Source organism: Haliotis rufescens, unplaced genomic scaffold (genome assembly GCF_023055435.1).
Source record: "Haliotis rufescens isolate VD_foot unplaced genomic scaffold, xgHalRufe1.0.p SCAF_26, whole genome shotgun sequence".
In the NCBI taxonomy this organism is placed as follows: domain Eukaryota; kingdom Metazoa; phylum Mollusca; class Gastropoda; order Lepetellida; family Haliotidae; genus Haliotis; species Haliotis rufescens.
The window spans coordinates 3811486-3829397 of NW_025963957.1; the positions used below are offsets into that span (position 1 = coordinate 3811486).

The 17912-nt window shown below is 41.3% G+C and overlaps 1 protein-coding gene across 5 annotated transcripts in view; it reads right to left on the minus strand.

Annotated features, from left to right (window-relative positions):
* Positions 1 to 17912, minus strand: part of LOC124115246 (cGMP-inhibited 3',5'-cyclic phosphodiesterase A-like) — a 203995-nt gene that overhangs the window by 18322 nt on the left and 167761 nt on the right. For all 5 annotated transcript variants that reach the window (XM_046476173.2, XM_046476172.2, XM_046476171.2 and 2 more), the window contains 3 exons: positions 12780 to 13040; positions 7440 to 8003; positions 4050 to 4301 (listed from right to left, as the gene is read on the minus strand). In XM_046476173.2, the coding sequence (XP_046332129.1) occupies positions 4050 to 4301; positions 7440 to 8003; positions 12780 to 13040 (1077 nt within the window). The remainder of the gene's footprint in view (positions 1 to 4049; positions 4302 to 7439; positions 8004 to 12779; positions 13041 to 17912) is intronic.

Genomic DNA, 17912 nt, shown 5'->3' on the forward strand with positions numbered 1-17912 from the left:
CACAGACCAGGAGCAGACCTTATTTTTTTAAATGAGCAATTTTCAAGTGCCTGGCATTCCAAATGAACATTAGTGGCGTGACTGAGGCCATCTCTCAGGATGAATGTTGAGGTGGTGACTGCCTGATCGGACTGGAGCTATGGATCACATAGATTGATGGCCGGATTTACAAGGAAAATATCTTCTGTCACAATCAGCTCTCAAGTCCATATTTAGACCTCCAGCTTCAGTATGTACAACACTGCTTGGTCTGTCTGCATTGGTTTCCATCAAGAAGATCTATTTATATTGGCTGGATGGACAGTGGTCCCATTTGGTGGCAGTAGTTCACACTAATGTGGTGTTTTTGAATTGGGGACTGTAGCTGACCTTCAGTATTTTTGTAATTGTGTGTAAACTGCATCTACATAAACTGATCCCTCCTTTTCTTTTGAAGGGGTGGCGGTCGGGTAGCCTAGTGGTTAAAGCGTTCTCACGTCATGCCGAAGACCCGGGTTCGATTCCCCACATGGGTACAATGTGTGAAGCTCATTTCTGGTGTCCCCCGCCGTGATATTCCATGAATATTGCTAAAAGCAGTGAAAAAAAACTCACTCATTCACTTTTTTTTGGATGTGAGGTGAAATCGCGATCAAGATAATTGCACTTATATAGCGATGTGCATGTATGTGTATGTGTGTGTGTGTGTGTGTGTGTGTGTGTGTGTGTGCGTGTGCGCGTGCGTGCGCGCAGCTGCTTATACTAGTCTGGACTTCTGCTGGTTTTCTAGTGCTAGCTCACAGAGACACTACACTGCAGCTCTTAACATGGACTCCGACATGGACTCCGTCCTAAGCTCCCTGTGAGATTAAATCACATAACCATCTCCTCCTACCAGGTACCCATTAACTGCTGGGTGAACAGAGGCATATTTTGAAAAAAATTCACTTTCCTCAGAAGACACCAGATGTGCCACATGTGCTTCAGTGTCATACCAAAAGATGTTAAAAGATGGTACTTGTTGTTATCCTGTCTGGTGCTTGGCATTAAGGGGAGATAACAAGGACTGGTCGTAAGCCTAACCTCACCTCACCTCATGCTCCCTGCATCACTTTCAGTATACTAACACTTAGTCAATGAAAACATGTCGTAAAAATAATTTAATTTTTTTCTTCGAAAAAACCTTTCCTCTTCTGCTGTTTTGGAATCAAGCAAACTAGACTTGGTAAGTTTGATCTGGACTTGCCTAGGCTTTTAGTAACACAAAATACCTTAATTATATAAATTCCAGTGTCATGGTGCAGGACTACACTTTCAGCTGACACCAGTCTTATCATTAGGAACCATTACCAGCCAAGCCTACCAGGCGGGACAGAATTTTACAAAATTAGGGCTTTGGAATAGTAGGTAAAGTTGCAGACTGAAAATCATTTCAAAGAAAAGTGAAGTGACTTTAGTTTAATGTCACTTTGAACATTAAGTTCAGTAATATGATGGCACATCAGTTAGATGCAGGTCCTAGGTGTTTACCACAGGGGTGAACTCACATAGTCAGGACAAATCTGGGGTTCAAACCAACAACATAGGTTCCTGGCACTCCAAAGGGACATAACTGAGAACTGCAGCTCCTGAGGCAACTCAGGGCCTCTTTCCCCCTGAGAATGGTTTGACCATCATATCGCAAAAAATACCAGCTTGAGTAAACCCTCTTAATTTTTTTAAATTTTGTTCGTTGTTTAGAGCCACATACAATATTCCAGCTATATATGGAGAAGTCTGTAAATAATCAGGTCTGGACCATACTAAACAGTGATTGACATCCTGAGCATCGATCCATGCAATTTCTGTAAATAATGCAATCTGTAAATGTGCAATCAGCCAAGTCATCGAGTCTGACCACCCTGTCAATTTAATTGCCTCTTACGAAAAGCATAGGTAGCTGGGGACCTTTATTCTTACCCGGAATCACCATAGGTTGAACAGATACCACCAGCATCAGCATCCTCAAACGCTGTAAATGTCTGGGGGTGATTTGGGGGGGTTAAAGAGACGATGTTTACCACTTTAGTGAAACCAGTTGGTATGGTTGAGAAAGGCCAAGTTTCATAACTGGAGGGAAAATGGAATTGATACCAACGACAAGCAGATCCTGCCACTCAAGGGACACAACTCTGCAGAGCAAATTGTGGTGCCGTAAAGACAAGTGGACCACCCATGCACCTTCACCTTTGCTGAAAATTGCAAAAATTCCCATGGTCTATTTCTGTACTCTGCACTTATGCACAAAAGACATGTAGCCGACATGCACAGATAAATAAGATTTAAACCACTTCTGACACTAAGGGCATCACTGAGTCTTAATACTTTCCAATGAATCCTATGAAGAAGACTTGAAGACAACATTCAAAAGGCTTTTGTTTCCCACTTGGTTCCAAATCAAAGAAGAATTTGATTTTCTGAACAAAACAGAAATCGAAAGTGTTACAGTGAAACAAAAGAGAAATCATCTAATAACTTTCACTTCAATATTTCTGCAATCACATGGATGAAAAGATCAAAGATCACTACAAGAGACAATGCCCTGTGGCCATTATTATAACAAACAATTTCCTGGCCAAATCCTTTGGTCTCTTACAGAACCTTACTCAGAATCTTTGAGGCATTTCAATTATTAACCAACGGATTTGTGCTCAACTGGTTGGCAGATGAGTGCATCCCATATAATTGAAATGACAAATAGACAAAACTAATCCAGGTACATATCACAAATTAACTACAGTGATGTGGAATTATCGGAAGGTCCTTATATTTGTTTGGAGTAGTATAGATTCACACTTGTCCAAGCTGTTATTTCAAACTAGTGTTATACCAATATTTCACCTTACAAAAATTGACATTTATAACACGGCTGATAACATACTGAAAGCCTGCAAGATGTCGACAATTTCATGAGATCAATGTTACGTGTTTTCAGATTTGAAGGTGTTTTTGTGCATTAGATGGCTGTAACATTCTTGTACGCACTCAAACAATGTGTACACACACAGCTGTGAGACAGTGACGCCGTTCTGATAAGTTTGTTTTGTCTGTTTGTTGTTTAACATAGCACTCAGCAATATTCCAGCAATATGACGGCGGTCTGAAAAATAATCGAGTCTGGAACAGATAATCCAGTGATTGACAGCATGGACATAGATCCACACTATTGGGATACTATGACATGCATCAACGAAGTCAGCGAGTCTGACCACCCAGCTGAAAGCTACAAATTTTGCTTTGAGAAAAATTATATTTTTGGTTCACTTTGCTGTATGTGGGAACTGAACTTCAGAGATGCTTCCTCCATGTATTGGCCATGTACCCTCTTGTACACAGCACTACACCTGACCTGTGAAGATTCCGGGGTAGAATAGGTCTTCAGCAACCCATGCTTGCCGTAAAAGGTGACTATGCTTGTCGTAAAACGCCAGTAATGGGATCGAGTGGTCAGGCTCGCTGACTTGGTTGATGCATGTCATCGATCCAAATTGCGTGGATCGATGCTCATGATATTAATCACTGGATTGTCTGTTCCAGACTCGATTATTTACAGACCGCCGTCATACAGCTGGAATATTGCTGAGTGCGGCGTTAAACAACAAACAAACCAACCAACCAACCAACAGAACTACACCCAGGGGGCTCCCCTGTAGTGCCCCTTCTTGTAACACCCTCTCTGTGGCGCTAGAATGCTGTAATGTCCTGATATGCTGCCATAAAAAGGTAACTGCATCTTACACTACAAAAATGTTGTCCTGATGAATATCAAACTAAATATGTTATGAATATGCTAAATGTCAAATTTATTTAAAAAGTAAATACATTTTCCAGCTTCAGAATGTATTTGAAGTTTGTAGAAACACACTCCGGTTTATGTTTCACAAAGTTCAATGAGCTACTACTACGTACAAAGTGCCAATATTCATTCACACGGAACAAATTGGGAGCCCTGTAATGAGCCTGTAGACATTTCATCTTCTGGGCTGGAAAACGTAATAAAAAAAACATCTCAAAGATTAGAAATTACTCACCTTACTAAGAACAAACTCTCCCGCACTGTCAGCCAGATCAAACACGGGGAAATCCCAATCATTTAATCGACTAATTTGTAAAAGAGGAGCCTCCTCCACTTCGGAGACTTCGAATAAAAGTTTATTTTCAGTGCTGCCATCTACTTGAGATTCCTCCTCCTCTGGCGCTTCCACAGCTGCGTTTCCCTCAGGATCTGGTACCCGTTCTTCCGTCTTCGTCTTCATCTCTACCGGACTCCTCAACACCTCCTGCTGTAAACACATCACAGAGTTAATGTAAGTTGAAACATGGCGGGACTAGTATATGGACAATACCTGCTTCTATTCACCTGGTTCTTATCTGGTGCAGACAAACCAATGTGTGACACTGTACTGAATAAATAGAAGGGTGGGAGGCTTCGGTTAAAGTATCCTAAACATAAAATGTTTCCTGAAATGATGGCAGCCCGTCAAGTGTAACCAGGCCAGGATTCTGGTCCCCTGTTGCATGTTGCCAAGCAGAACAAGGCCAGGACCCTGGTCCCATGTTGCCAAGCAGAACAAGGCCAGGATCGTGGTCCCCTGTTGCCAAGGAGAACAAGGCCAGGACCATGGTCCCATGTTGCCAAGCAGAACAAGGCCAGGATCATGTTGCTCTATTGCCAAGCAGAACAAGGCCAGGATCCTGGTCCTCTGTTGCAGAGCAGAACAAGGCCAGGATCCTGGTCCTCTATTGCCAAGAAGAACAAGGCCAGGATCCTGGTCCCATGTTGCCAAGCAGAACAAGGCCAGGATCCTGGTCCTCTGTTGCCAACAGAACAAAGCCAGGATCCTGGTCCTCTGTTGCCAAGCAGAACAAGGCCAGGATCCTGGTCCCCTGTTGCCAGGCAGAACAAGGCCAGGATCCTGGTCCCATGTTGCCAAGAAGAACAAGGCCAGGATCCTGGTCCTCTGTTGCCAAACAGAACAAGGCCAGGATCCTGGTCCCCTGTTGCCAAGCACAACAAGGCCACGATTGTGGTCCCATGTTGCCAGGCAGAACAAGGCCAGGATCCTGGTCCCATGTTGCCAAGCAGAACAAGGCCAGGATCCTGGTCCCATGTTGCCAAGCAGAACAAGGCCAGGATCATGGTCCCATGTTGGCAAGTAGAACAAGGCCAGGATCGTGGTCCCCTGTTGCCAAGCAGAACAAGGCCAGGATCCTTGTCCCCTGTTGCCAAGCAGAACAAGGCCAGGACCCTGGTCCCATGCTGCAAAGCAGAACAAGACCAGGATCCTGGTCCTCTGTTGCCAAGCAGAACAAGGCCAGGATCCTGGTCCCATGTTGCCAAGCAGAACAAGGCCAGGATCCTGGTCCCATGTTGCCAAGCAGAACAAGGCCAGGATCCTTGTCACCTGTTGCCAGGCAGAACAAGGCCAGGATTGTGGTCCCCTGTTGCCAAGCAGATGAAGGCCAGGACCCTGGTCCCCTGTTGCCAAGCAGAACCAGGTCAGGATCCTGATCCTGTGTTGCTAAGTGTAACCAGGCCAGGATCGTGGTCCTATGCTGCCAAGCAGAACTAGGCCAGGACCCTGGACCCCTGTTGCCAAGCAGAACCAGACCAGGATCCTGGTCCCCTGTTGCCAAGCAGAACCAGGCCAGGATCCTGATCCTGTGTTGCTAAATGTAACCAGGCCAGGATCCTGGTCCCCTGTTGCCAAGCAGAACCAGACCAGGATCCTGGTCCCCTGTTGCCAAGCAGAACCAGGCCAGGATCCTGATCCTGTGTTGCTAAATGTAACCAGGCCAGGATCCTGGTCCCTTGTTGCCAAGTGGAACCGGGCCAGGATCCTGGTCCCTTGATGCCAACCGGAACCAGGCCAGGATCCTGATCTTGTGTTGCTAAGTGCAACCAGGTCAAAATCCCATTGCCAAGCGGAAGCCGGTCAAGATCCTGGTTCTTTGTTGCCCCAAACACAGCTATGCCTGCAGCAAGTCTGGCGTAGCAACAGTGCAAACCCAGATTCACCATGCTGCCGAAGAATGACACATTCATTGAGTCTGGTATTCTTAAGGGGGGCCCAAAACTTATATGGGGATACTGGGGGACTATTTCAATGTTGAAATATTCAATGTTGTCTGATGATATCAACATCTAACACCAAATAGATATAAAGCATTTTTAGAAATATCTTTTTGATACGGAATAAGTTAATGCCAAATGTTGTAAAAGGAATGTGATTCATCTACAATAAAAGAGAATGTTGTCTCAGCATTAGCTTAAAAGAAACAAGTTTTTCGATTCAGCCCCTTGAGATCGGAAGTTTTTTATCAACCTTATTGACAAGATACATCCTTCTGAAGTGTGCTTATCTGTGCACACACAGGTTCTCGTTTTACTCAGGACAGAGATGCTATCAGGGACCCATAGCAAGATTAACACTTCTTGGTACAGCTTGTTGGCTTTTTCACAATGAACAAGCAAACGTTGATCTGTCGTCTTCTGGAGCACAAAGGTCATGATTTAATATGTACATTGTTCTTGTCTTTGAAAGGCAAGTGAAACACATAAGGAAGAGAATTTATGTATGCCAACTTCTTTATTGTGTGTGTGTACATGTGTGTGCGTGTGTGCGTCCGTGTGTGCGTGCACGCATGCACGTGTGCATGTGTGTTCAAGATGTTTAACAGTGGTCTGAATATAATCAAGTCTGGACCACTCAATCCAGTGATTGACATCATGAGCATCAATCATCAATGTTCCAGATATATGACCGCCCATAAATAAGACTGGACTAGACAAACCAGTGACTGATATTGTGAGCGACTTGAGGATACAATGACACGCTAATGGCCAAATGGACGAACCATCCAAAGTCACCTTGTGAGACAAGCATTGGTTGCTTGTGACCAATTTTATCCAGGAATCCCTTAGGAGGACTCAATTTTTCAATAATTATGGGCAATATACATATGGATGTAACAGTATAGGTAATAAATACTACTCAAAAGATGTTACAGAACACCCAATTCTTTTATATTACTAGAGTTAATCTGTCATGTCATATTTGGATTAACAGCTAATTCAACTTGAAATGAACAACACATCAAAATGAATACAAAGGATTATTTTTATGTAATTGTTAGCAATATAATATCATTTATATTATTGGGAAAGGAAACTTCACAAGCATGAGTGAATTAGTGAGTGAGTCAGTGAGAATAGTTTTACGCCACTTTTAGCAATATTCCAGCAATATCACAACGGGGGACACCAGAAATGGGCTTCACATATTGTACCCATTGTTGGTAATCGAACCACCGGCTTCGGCGTGACGAGCGAACGCTTTAACCACTAGGCTCCCGACCACCCCTGAGGGAATTAAATCCAGACCCAATTCAACCCCAAAGTGGAACAAAGTCCTACATACCTTCTTTGGTGGCGATCCCACGAGTTCTTCATTAGTCCCTACGTTATCACTGTGGTCGCTGCTGCTTGGGGAGTCACTGCTCTCATAGTCTGATGTGATGTTAAACCGCTTGCTAAACGCAGAGCACTGAAGTTCTTTAGACAGGGCACTGACCTTCGCCCTGTCTCCGTCATCTTGCGCGTCTGACTTTACAAGGGGAGATAATCCTTTACTTTCTGCCTTGGTGGGGCTGATGGCACTCTCTGAAGATGTGGCGACCATGCTTCTTCGCATGAAGCGAGTGCGTGGATGAGACTGAGATGTGGGAGCTGATGCCAAAGAAAAGGAACGAGACTTTGGTATTGTCAGGACTACTGTTGTGTTGGAACTTGGTGAGGGGCTGTTGCTACGACTACCATTAGGACTGGAGCCCGGCGTCCCCTCTCGCGAGTGGCGGAAACTTGCACTACGTATACGGCAGGGTTCTGGTTCCAGGGTGGGCATGCCGGTAGCCGATGTTGTGGTCGTCCAAGTACTGGTTGACATCCGCCGGATCAAACTGGGAGGCAAGCTGCGACGCAGACGCTGCAACAGAGGAAGGCGGAACTGAGATAGTGTCAACAACAAGAAAGGACATAAAAAAAACAGGGAGGTTTTTGCTGTATAATGCCACACTCTACAATATTCATGCTATACGAGGAGACACGTGTTGCCCAGTCGTCTAAGGCACTGCGATTCGCTGTGCAGAGTTGCGTCCCTTGAGCGAGCTAGAAACCTATGATTGTGGGTTCGAATCCAGGTTTGCCCCGATTATGTTTCTAGGTTGTCAGCACCATACCCGTGCTCATGGGTTTCACCGAAGTGGTAAATGCTGACACGCTGCGATATAACTGGAATACTGTTATAAGCAGCATTAAACCCAACTCACTCACGATGACCTGTGAACAATCTAGTCTGGACCATCAACAACAGTGATTGATATTATGTGCACTGATCAACGCCAGACATCAAGGTATGATAACATGCCAAGTCACCATGCCCCATCCATTAAGTCATTTGTACAACCAATTCTAACCCTGACTCCCCCTAGGGTTCCTCCAGCTGTGGGGTGCACTTTCTTTATTTAATGATATACTAAAATTAATTCTAATCTTCAGGTTAAATAAAAAAAATTACATTTGTGTACCTTATGGTTTTATTATAATTGGCTTTGTTGTTTAAATCAGCTGGTTAGGTGGAAATACATATATTCTTTTTCAAATATTCCAATTTTGTATATAATCCTGCACAAAAGAAGTAACAAACATCCTCCCTGTCCATTAATGATAATCTACCCATGAAGATCCAGGGTAGAATAGGTTTTCAGCAACCCCTGCTTGCAATAAAAGGCGACTATGCTTGTCGTAAAAGACGACTAACGGGATCGGGTGGTCAGGCTCGCTGACTTGGTTGATGCATGTCATCATATCCCAAATGCATGGATCGATGGTCATGATGTCAATCACTGGATTGTCTGGTCCAGACTCTATTTTGTACAGACTGCCGTCATTTAGCTGGAATATTGCTGAGTGTGGCGTTAAACAATAAACAAACAAACCTGACTTTTAATCATAATCTCATTACTAAACATTTCCTCTTTTCATTGCAGAGATATGACTGAATAATTACTGGTGATCCAGCATACAGTGCATGGATTCTACAGATACCAGTCTAGACATACAACAGGCAGCTTCCTGTTCTGACAGTCAGGCCATGACAGCATTGTCCAAGTCTATAATCAGGTGTCATTAGTTCTGGAGATAGATTGACAACCATATACAGACATAGAGAACAGAATCTCTTGAAGCCCATCGTCAGAGTTATAATGATGTGTCTGTTTAATGTGGCAGGAAAACCTGAAGTGAGGCATGTCAAATGTGAGACAATTACCGCTCTTGAAAAACCAATGAGCAAAGTTATGGTGTTGATGGATTGGTATTTGGGGCACCGAGATGAAAACCCACAACCCCTAGATCCTTAGCACCAGTGGTATTGATAGATTGGTATTTGGGGCCCCGAGATTTAAACCCACAACCCCTAGATCCTTAGCACCAGTGGTGTTGATAGATTGGTATTTGGGGCACCGAGATTTAAACCCACAACCACAGGATTCTTAGCACCAGTGGTGTTGATAGATGGGTATTTGGGGCCCCAAGATGAAAACCCACAACCCCTAGATCCTTAGCACCAGTGGTGTTGGTAGATTGGTATTTGGGGCACCGAGATTTAAACCCACAACCACAGGATTCTTAGCACCAGTGGTGTTGATAGATTGGTATTTGGGGCACTGAGATGAAAACCCACAACCCCTAGATCATTAGCACCAGTGGTGTTGATAGATTGGTATTTGGGGCACTGAGATTCAAACCTTCAACCAGAGGATCCTTAGCACCTAATCAATCACAGAAATAATCAATACTTATAATGATTCTTTCATAATGTAATATTACACATTTTCCAGATGAAAACATTTCTGTTTGAAATGAATGAGATGCTAGCTTGGTTACCAATGCTCATAAATTCATAATGAAAAATGTCCAGCAGTAACATCGAGTCTGAAAACCAATAAGTCTTTGTCCTTGATTTACATGCATGATGTCTCCCAAAATCTGGGCTTATTATTCCTCCCACAGCACAGAGATCCCTGGCACCAGTGGCATTAAAACATGGATCTGTAGGCCAGGGCAAGGATTGTGCTAATACACACAGATTCCACCACATCCATAGTACTTCAATCTTACTGTAACTCTTCCAAGAAGCAAAAGAGTATTACATCAGTTGACTAATATTTAGTCTCTGAATGAACATGTTTAAGACTTTGATATGTTCAATTTTCATCATTTACAGAGTATTGAAAATGTGCATACAAATTTCAGATATTTTAGTTTAAGGGTTTGTATGTACCATAGTAAAAAAACAGGATAATCAAGACCTCTTTATTATTGTTAATTTGTGTTGCAATATCATGAACCAGACCCCTCTTTATTCAATACCAACACAGCATGAACTGGGGGGAGGGGGAAAGAGAGAGAAATTAGCACTCATAGGTGGTCAAAACTGGTGTAAGTCTTGTTCCTCCCATTCCCTTACAAGTAAGTATCAATGGCCAAGTTTGCAACTGGTTACAAAATCATGGCATGGTGAGGCATTCAGGTCACTTCACGGAATGCTCTAGCCAAACAGCCAGTAGCCTGGTCTGTCATACAGACCCTGAAACAAATACATCCAATACAGCCCATGCAAGTCTATAATGTTTGGCAAAGTTTGATGACTGTAGTATCCGAAAATGAAGAAAGTCCCTGAGCTTCTTTTTATTATATTTTATAACTATAATTTAACAACTGTTTTTTTCTGTAAAATATGTTCATTTCAGAGACTAGATGTTAGTCTTCCAGTTGCATTGCTCCAAAGCTGTACTGAAAGAAAATCCTTGAATAAGTAGTGATTCTATCCTAATAGGCAAGTCTAGATATGTCCAGATCTTATTTTTTACATAATCTAGAACTTATGATGGAAACTACTAATTATTGCGCTAGAGACTTGTGCAAGTCTAGGAGGCCAGTAACACACTCCAAAATGGCTGCCACTCTTAGCCTCGTTTCCTTGACCTGGATTGGTGTAGCTGCACTCCAGTGAGAAGATGCCACTCACTTCATTTGTCTTCACCTCATTTGATTGCTGGGAATGTCAGCCTTCCTCCACTGAAGTAGACATCTTTTCTATGTCACAATTACCATGTGTTGAAAGTCTGGGTTCTGGAATGTTTCTGGTCCGTTACGGACTGATCTCAATGCTATCACAATAGACCAGCGAACACAGTTACAGACAGATCTCAATGCTATCACAATAGACCAGTGAACACCGTTATGGACTGATCTCAATGCTATCACAATAGACCAGCGAACACAGTTACGGACTGATCTCTATGCTATCACAATAGACCAGCGAACACAGTTACAGACAGATCTCAATGCTATCACAATAGACCAGTGAACACCGTTATGGACTGATCTCAATGCTATCACAATAGACCAGTGAACACCGTTACGGACTGATCTCAATGCTATCACAATAGACCAGTGAACACCGTTACGGACTGATCTCAATGCTATCACAATAGACCAGCGAACACCGTTACGGACTGATCTCAATGCTATCACAATAGACCAGCGAACAGAGTTACGGACTGATCTCAATGCTATCACAATAGACCAGCGAACACTGTTACTGACTGATCTCAATGCTATCACAATTGACCTGCAAGCACCGCCAGATACCTGATACTCATGTTATGGCTGAAATTGTTAGAAAACGTGTCTCAGAAATGTTCTCCCGTCATGGCTACTGAACTTCTTCATATGTAAGTACGTCATCACCTTACAAAGTGATGATTAAGAACCAACTCTTTCTTCTTTGGGTTGGTTGGTTTGTTGTTTAAGGCAGCACTCAGCAATACTTCAGCCATATGACGGCAGTCTGTAAATTATCGAGTCTGGACCAGACAATCCAGTGATTGACATCATGACCATCGATGCACGTAAATGGGTAATGATGACATCAACCAAGTCCGCGAGCCTGACTTCCGGATTCCATCACGGATCCCGTCAAGCATAGTCGCCTCTTATGGCAAGCATGGGTTGCTGAAGACCTATTCAACCCCGGACCTTCACGGGTCTACAGACAAAGACAACTGGCATGAGAACACACAGTGCCACTATGGGTCTGAAGGAATGGCTTTACATATTTCCTGGTGTGTTTACATGCTGAAATGCACCAAAAATATTCTCCAACCAAACATTCGCACTTCATGTGAATTGTTTACACTTAATGAATACAAATGTCTTGAACCGTTCATTACAAAAGAATTTATCATGCCTCCTGCCTCATCTGTGTTTGTCAAAATTGGAAGATAATCTATTCCAGACAGCCCTCTAAGTAGTGACCGTTTTGCAGGCATAATGCAATTTAATTCTTTGATTGGCGATCTAAATTTATCTGCTGCTCGCCCTTTGGCTACCTAAAAGAAAACATAACTGGCGACAATATCTGTTGTTCCCAAAATCTAAGGTTTTCTCCTAAATTATCCGTGTGAGGAGCCGCATGGCTCCCTAACAAAAAAAAAACGAACTTAGGGGGCTGTTCTAACAATCAGTTTGTTGTAGCCTCATACGAAATATGTCATTACACATACAAAATATGTCATTACACATACAAAATATGTCATTACACATACAAAATATGTCATTACACATACAAAATATGTCATTACACCCCTGATATCTGAGTTGAGTGTAAGTTTGTTACAAAATGTAAGATATCCACCTTTGGCAATGAAGATGGTCGTTCCCCTGTATACGGACTTTCCTCGCTGTCCGAGCCATATGATGTGGACTCGGTGAGAGACACAAGGGGGCTGACTTTTGGCTTGTGGATGCCCGAGTGACTCTCTGGCGGCTTCAGGAGACTGCTGACCACCCGCAGGCCACTCACAACGTGGGGGGGCAAGTTGGTGTCCGCCAACATGTCGTTGATCAAACCATGCGCCTCGCCAATGATGGCACTCTCATAGCCTACTGATGAACTCTACAAACAGAATAAAAGCATCATCAGAAATGAAGCCATAACATCAACAAAAGGGAAATCATAACTTGACAATTCAAAGGACAATATGGCTGTCATAGGAAGACATGATGGTTGTGTCCAAAGCAAATCACATCAAAACATTCAAAATCAATATGGCTGTCATGGGAAGACATGGTTTTGTCCAAAGTGAATCACATCAAAACATTCAAAATCAGTATGGCTATCATGGGAAGACATGATGTTCACATCGAAACATTCAAAATCAATATGGCTGACATGGGAAGACATGATGGTTGTGTCCAAAGCAAATCACATCAAAACATTCAAAATCAATATGGCTGTCATGGGAAGACTTGATGTTCACATCAAAACATTCAAAATCACTATGGCTATCATGGGAAGACATGATGTTCACATCGAAACATTCAAAATCAATATGGCTGACATGGGAAGACATGATGGTTGTGTCCAAAGCAAATCACATCAAAACATTCAAAATCAATATGGCTGTCATGGGAAGACATGGTTTTGTCCAAAGTGAATCACATCAAAACATTCAAAATCAGTATGGCTATCATGGGAAGACATGATGTTCACATCAAAACATTCAAAATCAATATGGCTGTCATGGGAAGACTTGATGTTCACATCAAAACATTCAAAATCAATATGGCTGTCATGGGAAGACATGATGGTTTTGTCCAAGGCAAATCACAATTGAAACCTTTAAAGACAATATGGCTGATACCATGAATACTTATAAAAGCTGAATTTAGAACCAGCTTTTGGGCGTCACGATTAAATCAGTGAGTATGGTTTTATGTTGCTCTTAACATTATTCCAGCAATATCTGGCAGGGAACCCCACGCAATGTGACCATGTAGGGAATCAAACCCGGGCCTTCTGTGTGACGGGAAAATGCCTTAACCACAAGGCTACCCCATGTATCTCCATAAATCTGACCATTTATTTCTAATGACTGACATTACACTGTGAACCATTCAGTGTCACGTTTGGTTTGGTTTGTTTGTTGTTTAACGCTGCACTCAGCAATATTCCAGCTATATGGCCGCGGTTCAGTGTGACGTAGAGACAACCAACTCCACATACTGAATAAGCGGGACCATAATAGAAATCTATTTTCACATGGACTCATTACTTCTGCAACATATTTGAAAGGACCTCTAGACATCAACACTTTCACTAGGTTCCCAAATATTAGCTAAGTTCGAAAAAACTCTCACTTGATATATAAATATATTCATTTTTTTTCCCAATACATACACATATGAATATGAAGAGGAAAGAGTGTAATTTTCGCGGTTTCTTAATGTGGTTGATGATAGATAGTATACTTTGTATATTAGGCCACAAAGCTTTCTGTGTCTCCAGCTTGACAGTGTGCAATGTGTGCGGTCCTCTAGATACTATCATATTTCACTACAATGCAGTGCATACTAAATTGAGACAGAACTGTTTTTTCATCCCAAGGCTGTACAAACGTTGAACTTGTTTAATGGACGAGCCTACTTACACAATTCATAAAAATAAAAAAAAGAACTTTTTCGCCTGAATAGACTTTTCTTTCTTGTGCCTTTTTTCTCTAGAACTCCTATTCTCAGAGCTTGTTTGGGGGATATTATCTCTAAATCAACCCTGGCAGGAAATAATTTTGTATTCAGCCTCCTGTCTCTGGATACATTAATAAAAGAAAATCTGCAAAACATGAAACTTAATTGATTATAAGTTTGACAAATAATGAGAGAGAGTCATGGTAACAGATTATATATATATATATATATATATATATATAACTTTTACTCCTTGGTACAGCAAACCTATAAATATCCTAAAGATCCACATTACATAACATACCAACTTTGTTTGTGTGGATGTGTTACCTTCACATCAACGACATGAACAAATTAAAATAATGCATAAACTGTATCAAATGAATCATATTATCCACACAACTCCTTAAGGCTGATGGCGAAGAGACTTTTGTTGTAAATCTAAACGATTTTAATAACGCGATGACAGTAATAATATAAGATTATGGCAATGATGTAATGGAGGGATGATCATTTGCAGGAATTTTAGACAGTTATGTGTGAATAGCTGATGTCAACAACCAAGTGCTACATATCAGGAATGATGCTGAACAAAGTGTGTCTGGAATAATGATATTTCCCACAGAAACATGCATAAAACTGGTATATTCACACTGCTATAAAACACTCTGAAAAGTGAGATAGATGATTACAAAACAATGCAGCTATTAGAGCAGAAAACACTTCCTGGCACAACGCCTTCTTCACAGGTAGTCAACCCTAATCAATGACAAGCTGTGAAACGGATTAACTATTCATATGAGGGGAAAACATCCTCACCATACGTGGGCTGTCGACCGCATTGTGGAACAAGCATCCAGAGCTTCAAGGGAAAACCCCAAATACAGAGAAGTCCATATGTCACATAAGTATTATTCCATGTAACTGCCTCGTTCCAGTAGCATACATCTATATATATATCATGATTTGAACCCTCACATCAAATGCAGATGAGTTGGTATATCTTGATTTGAACCCTCACATCAAATGCAGATGAGTTGGTATATCTTGATTTAAACCCTCACATCATAAATGCAGATGAGTTGGTATATCTTGATTTGAACCCTCACAACACAAATGCAGATGAGTTGGTATATCTTGATTTGAACCCTCACATCATAAATGCAGATGAGTTTGTATATCTTGATTTGAACCCTCACATCATAAATGCAGATGAGTTGGTATATCTTGATTTGAACCCTCACATCATAAATGCAGATGAGTTGGTAAATCTTGATTTGAACCCTCACAACACAAATGCAGATGAGTTGGTATATCTCTTGATAAGGTCATGTCTCATACAACTTAGTTCCTATTTATTATCAAGGTGATGTATTATACAGTTTAGTTGATACGTATTGATAGGACCTTGTCATACGAGTTAATATGTATTGACACCTCAATTGTTGATGGTCTGACAATGTTTCTGGTAATGAGATTCTAATGAACTCAACTAATGTCTTTTTAATTACCAATTTAGAAAGATTTTATGCTCAGCTTCCTGTTGCTAATTAAATGCAAGTTTTTAGCTTAGATATTAATGACACATCATCTAGGATACTAAATGAAAAATAACAAAAAAATAAGAGTAAAATTAGGATAATGACAAAAGTAAATCTAGTGTGACGACAGATTATATTCTTCTGAGATAATCATCAACCAACTAACACCGATGAATACCTAGTGATGACGTTCGTTTTATCATCAATTCTCAATCTGGAGACCAATACACACAGCTTACCTCTGACATTCAACGAGTTTTCAGCTGAAGAACCCTGTAATAAATTCAAGGCGATTGAGGTAACGGTACATTAAAGACGTCATTAATTGTGGCATCACCATGGGGTCTAATATTGTACTGTGATAACACTTGACCGATTCCAGTAATCACTGCCAAGTATAGAGCTGGCCCAATTCAATATTCCTCTATCCAGATTCTTGTTGCAAATTATTTATAGTACAGAGAGGTCACCACATTGACAGTCATATTCTCTATGTGCAACTTTAGCAATAGAAACATTATGAACCATACAATGCCAGATACAACCGTGTCTGACCTGGAGATCAGCTATTCATGTTAGTCATGGTATATATCGGCTGAGGTCAAATCAGAAGACGTATAAGATAATCATCAAGGAATACTAAAAGGCTGGAAGAACTAGTACAACATGTGGCCTAAGTATACTAAGGAAATCCCTTTGAGCACACATCTGATGTACATCATGATTTACCATATCTCCAAACATAGACAATTTATTCATATCAAGTTAAATACCCTTTTTATGTTACGCAAAGGCTGAACCGTTTATTAAAGTACCGCTCAATGGCTATCTTGAAATTCGTAAAATGACATATCATGTCACGAGTACTAGTCTCGCCTATAATTGAAGAAACAACTCTTGCATTCATTGATACTTCTAAAGGCCATTTTCTCATTTAGTTATCATAATGAAATGTCGGCGTCTTCAGAGCCTCTTTCTTATCCATTTTATCACCAATGGATTCCAAGAAAACAAATTTGACATATCATTCCTCCTACATAATGACATATTGATACAGCAAACAATAGAAGGCCAAATGCAAACAAATTTCAGCGATCTATCATGGTTTTCTTACTCTTTGATTTTCTACAATAAAGTGTCATTAAACTCTTTGCTATTCAAACCCCCCCTTGCCAAAGCTGGTGTCACTAATTGAATGAAATCAGAGATCACACCATCTTACCTATATGAAAAGAATTCACAGCTACTTTAGAAGACAAATGTGTTCTCAGGTATATAGCGGTTAATATTTCAAATGGTTACATTGCCCCACAAAGGTTGACCTTGAAGGCAGTATTGATAGCAAACATTACCAGGAGCTTGCTTAGTAGGTCTGGGTGTACATTTCAAACACGTCAATCAAGTGGTGTAGGAACCTGGTCAAGCAACATGGTTTCTTGGCAGAAGTCCTTGATTGGTTGTCCAACCATAACCTAATTGCCCAACCAGTTTTAACTGCTAAACAAGGAATCAGTTTAGAGCACTGAAATGTACTGCCTTGTCACGCTTGTTGGCTGGATTGTCTATACCCTCCATTGTGAGGGTCTATTCCCTTCCCTTACAATTATACTTGACACTGTAATTAACATTGTCCTTAATATTGTACTTACAATGTACTTACATTGTACTTAACACTGACTTAACATTGTACTTACATTGTACTTAAAACTGACTAAACATTGTACTTACCATTGTACTTAACACTGTATTAACATTGTACT